This window comes from Gobio gobio, assembly GCF_949357685.1.
Source record: "Gobio gobio genome assembly, chromosome: 15".
Taxonomy (NCBI): Eukaryota; Metazoa; Chordata; class Actinopteri; order Cypriniformes; family Gobionidae; genus Gobio; species Gobio gobio.
In genome coordinates, this window is record NC_137108.1 from 53,553,694 (window position 1) to 53,557,203 (window position 3,510).

Below are 3,510 nucleotides of genomic sequence, written 5' to 3' on the forward strand. Positions count from 1 at the left end.
TTGATTTTATAGTGGTTTTAGAGTAAAAATTTTTTTGTAAATTATATATTTTATATGAAATACAGTATTTTTCATTTACAGTCAATTTAAACTTCATACTTTCATATTTTGAATTGCTTTCACTTCTGCAATAATTTGCAGAGTGTCTTCTTTAAAACAAGACCAAACTTTTTCAGGATAATTCTTGAATTACAGCCCTTTAAGTTTGGATAGTGTGTTTCATGTGTGTTCTCAAAAAGGGGGGTGAGAGTTAATTGCAAGTAAATATTATTATGACTTGTTTTCGTGTGTTTCTTCTATAGAAAGAGCAGCGTGGACATTCTGCGAAATGCCTTGTTTTGTGTTGCACGGCAGAAAATGACTAAATTGTGATTTTCCAGGCAAACTTTGCCTTTAATAAGCTCCTGTCATCGCTGATGAGTTTTGCACTGCTATGGTCACTCATGTGAGAGATTGTGTGCTTTGCGAATGGCTTTGAGAAATGATGTTTGCTGAGCGGCGTCTGTTGTATTAGAGGCGTTCTGCAGAAGACTCTCAGCTGTCTCACGCCGGATGAACTCCATCTGCTCGCTGAATCTGCAGGCTGAACATCGGGAAAGGAAACGGGTATCTTTGATGGCGAGACGACACATGAAATGGTTTCTTTTGTGTCCCGGCGCCGGACGGTTTCCTCCTCGACTGTCAGCTCAGGAACGGGATCAAACCGGCTCTGGAGCGCCTCAGGACACATCCGGTCCTGTTCAGCAACTCGCCATGAATATTTAAAAGCTTACGCAACTCCATGAAATCCTGTGAATGTCGATTAACACACCTGTAACTTTACAAAAGCTGCGCGGCGTGAGAAACGACACACAGAATAAAGCTGTATTTAACCAGCCGGACTTTGCAGAAGTCCTGCAGCTGCGAGTCGTAATCAGCATCATGGGGAGACGGAAGAATCAGCCAATCAGACGGCTGTGCTGACATCACATGACACTGTTGACCCCCAGGGCCTATTATAAGCATCTGAGCACATGGTCTGAAGCTCATGCTGCTCACTTCTGCTAGTTTAACGCCGGGGAAAGCGGCGCTGTGTCCGGCTCAGGGTCTAAAACGTGCAATAAACCAATCAGAGCCTCATCTCCCTTTACCTTTAATAAACCAATCAGAGCCTCATCTCCCTTTCCCTTTAATAAACCAATCAGAGCCTCATCTCCCTTTCCCTTTAATAAACCAATCAGAGCCTCATCTCCCTTTCCCTTTAATAAGCCAATCAGAGCCTCATCTCCCTTTCCCTTCAATAAACCAATCAGAGCCTCATCTCCCTTTCCCTTTAATAAACCAATCAGAGCCTCATCTCCCTTTCCCTTTAATAAACCAATCAGAGCCTCATCTCCCTTTCCCTTTAATAAACCAATCAGAGCCTCATCTCCCTTTCCCTTTAATAAGCCAATCAGAGCCTCATCTCCCTTTCCCTTTAATCAACCAATCAGAGCCTCATCTCCCTTTCCCTTTAATAAACCAATCAGAGCCTCATCTCCCTTTCCCTTTAATAAACCAATCAGAGCCTCATCTCCCTTTCCCTTTAATAAACCAATCAGAGCCTCATCTCCCTTTCCCTTTAATCAACCAATCAGAGCCTCATCTCCCTTTCCCTTTAATAAACCAATCAGAGCCTCATCTCCCTTTCCCTTTAATAAACCAATCAGAGCCTCATCTCCCTTTCCCTTTAATAAACCAATCAGAGCCTCATCTCCCTTTCCCTTTAATAAACCAATCAGAGCCTCATCTCCCTTTCCCTTTAATAAGCCAATCAGAGCCTCATCTCCCTTTCCCTTTAATCAACCAATCAGAGCCTCATCTCCCTTTCCCTTTAATCAACCAATCAGAGCCTCATCTCCCTTTCCCTTTAATAAACCAATCAGAGCCTCATCTCCCTTTCCCTTTAATAAACCAATCAGAGCCTCATCTCCCTTTCCCTTTAATAAACCAATCAGAGCCTCATCTCCCTTTCCCTTTAATCAACCAATCAGAGCCTCATCTCCCTTTCCCTTTAATAAACCAATCAGAGCCTCATCTCCCTTTCCCTTTAATAAACCAATCAGAGCCTCATCTCCCTTTCCCTTTAATAAACCAATCAGAGCCTCATCTCCCTTTCCCTTTAATAAACCAATCAGAGCCTCATCTCCCTTTCCCTTTAATCAACCAATCAGAGCCTCATCTCCCTTTCCCTTTAATAAACCAATCAGAGCCTCATCTCCCTTTCCCTTTAATAAACCAATCAGAGCCTCATCTCCCTTTCCCTTTAATAAACCAATCAGAGCCTCATCTCCCTTTCCCTTTAATAAACCAGTTGAGCTGCACCATGAGAGGATTCACTATTAACATGAGGAGAGACTGAACGCTTTTCCAGAGAGGAGTGTGTGTGTGTGTGTGTGTGTGTGTGTGTGTGTGTGTGTGTGTGTGTGTGTGTGTGTAATAATCAGAGTGTGTGTGTGTGTGTGTGTGTGTGTGTGTGTGTGTGTGTGTGTGTCTGTGTAATAATCAGAGAGAGTGTGTGTGCTGCGCGTCCCTGTGTGTGTAATAATCAGTGTGTGTGTGTGTGTGTGTGTGTGTGCACTGTGCGTCCCTGTGTGCATCACTGTGTGTGTAATAATCTGTGTGTGTGTGCGCTGTGCGTCCCTGTGTGCATCACTGTGTGTGTAATAATCTGTGTGTGTGTGTGTGTGTGTGTGTGCTGCTGCACGTCCTTGTGTGTAATAATCAGTGTGTGTGTGTGTGTGTGTGTAATAATCAGTGTGTGTGTGTGCTGCTGCGCGTCCCTGTGTGTGTAATAATCAGTGTGTGTGTGTGTGTGTGTGTGTGTGTGTGTGTGTGTGTGTGTGTGTGTGTGTGTGTGTGTGCTGCTGCGCATCACTGTGTGTAATAATCAGAGTGAGTGTGTGTGTGTGTGTGTGTGTGTGTGTGTGTGTGTGCTGCTGCGCATCCCTGTGTGTAATAATCAGAGTGAGTGTGTGTGTGTGTGTGTGTGTGTGTGTGTGTGTGTGTGTGTGTGTGTGTGTGTGTGTGTGTGTGTGTGTGTGTGTGTGTGTGTGTGTGTGTGTGCTGCTGCGCATCACTGTGTGTAATAATCAGAGTGAGTGTGTGTGTGTGTGTGTGTGTGTGTGTGTGTGTGCTGCTGCGCATCACTGTGTGTAATAATCAGAGTGAGTGTGTGTGTGTGTGTGTGTGTGTGTGTGTGTGTGCTGCTGCGCATCACTGTGTGTAATAATCAGAGTGAGTGTGTGTGTGTGTGTGTGTGTGTGTGTGTGTGCTGCTGCGCATCCCTGTGTGTAATAATCAGAGTGAGTGTGTGTGTGTGTGTGTGTGTGCTGCTGCGCATCACTGTGTGTAATAATCAGTGTGTGTGTGTGTGTGTGTGTGCAGCTGCGCGTCCCTGTGTGTAATAATCAGTGTGTGTGTGTGTGTGTGTGTGTGTGTGCTGCTGTGTGTCCCTGTGTGTGTAATAATCAGAGTGTGTGTGTGTGTGTG

General features: G+C 44.8%; 1 protein-coding gene across 1 annotated transcript in view; it reads left to right on the top strand.

The window, feature by feature from the left end:
- Nucleotides 1-552: 552 nt before the first annotated feature.
- The window catches only part of cthrc1b (collagen triple helix repeat containing 1b), a gene marked incomplete at its 5' end in the record, with an annotated part of 39,670 nt that continues 36,712 nt past the window's right edge, over nt 553-3,510 (top strand). Inside the window, one exon of the mRNA XM_079838158.1 lies at nt 553-606. Coding sequence (XP_079694284.1) covers nt 553-606 — 54 coding nt within the window. The remainder of the gene's footprint in view (nt 607-3,510) is intronic.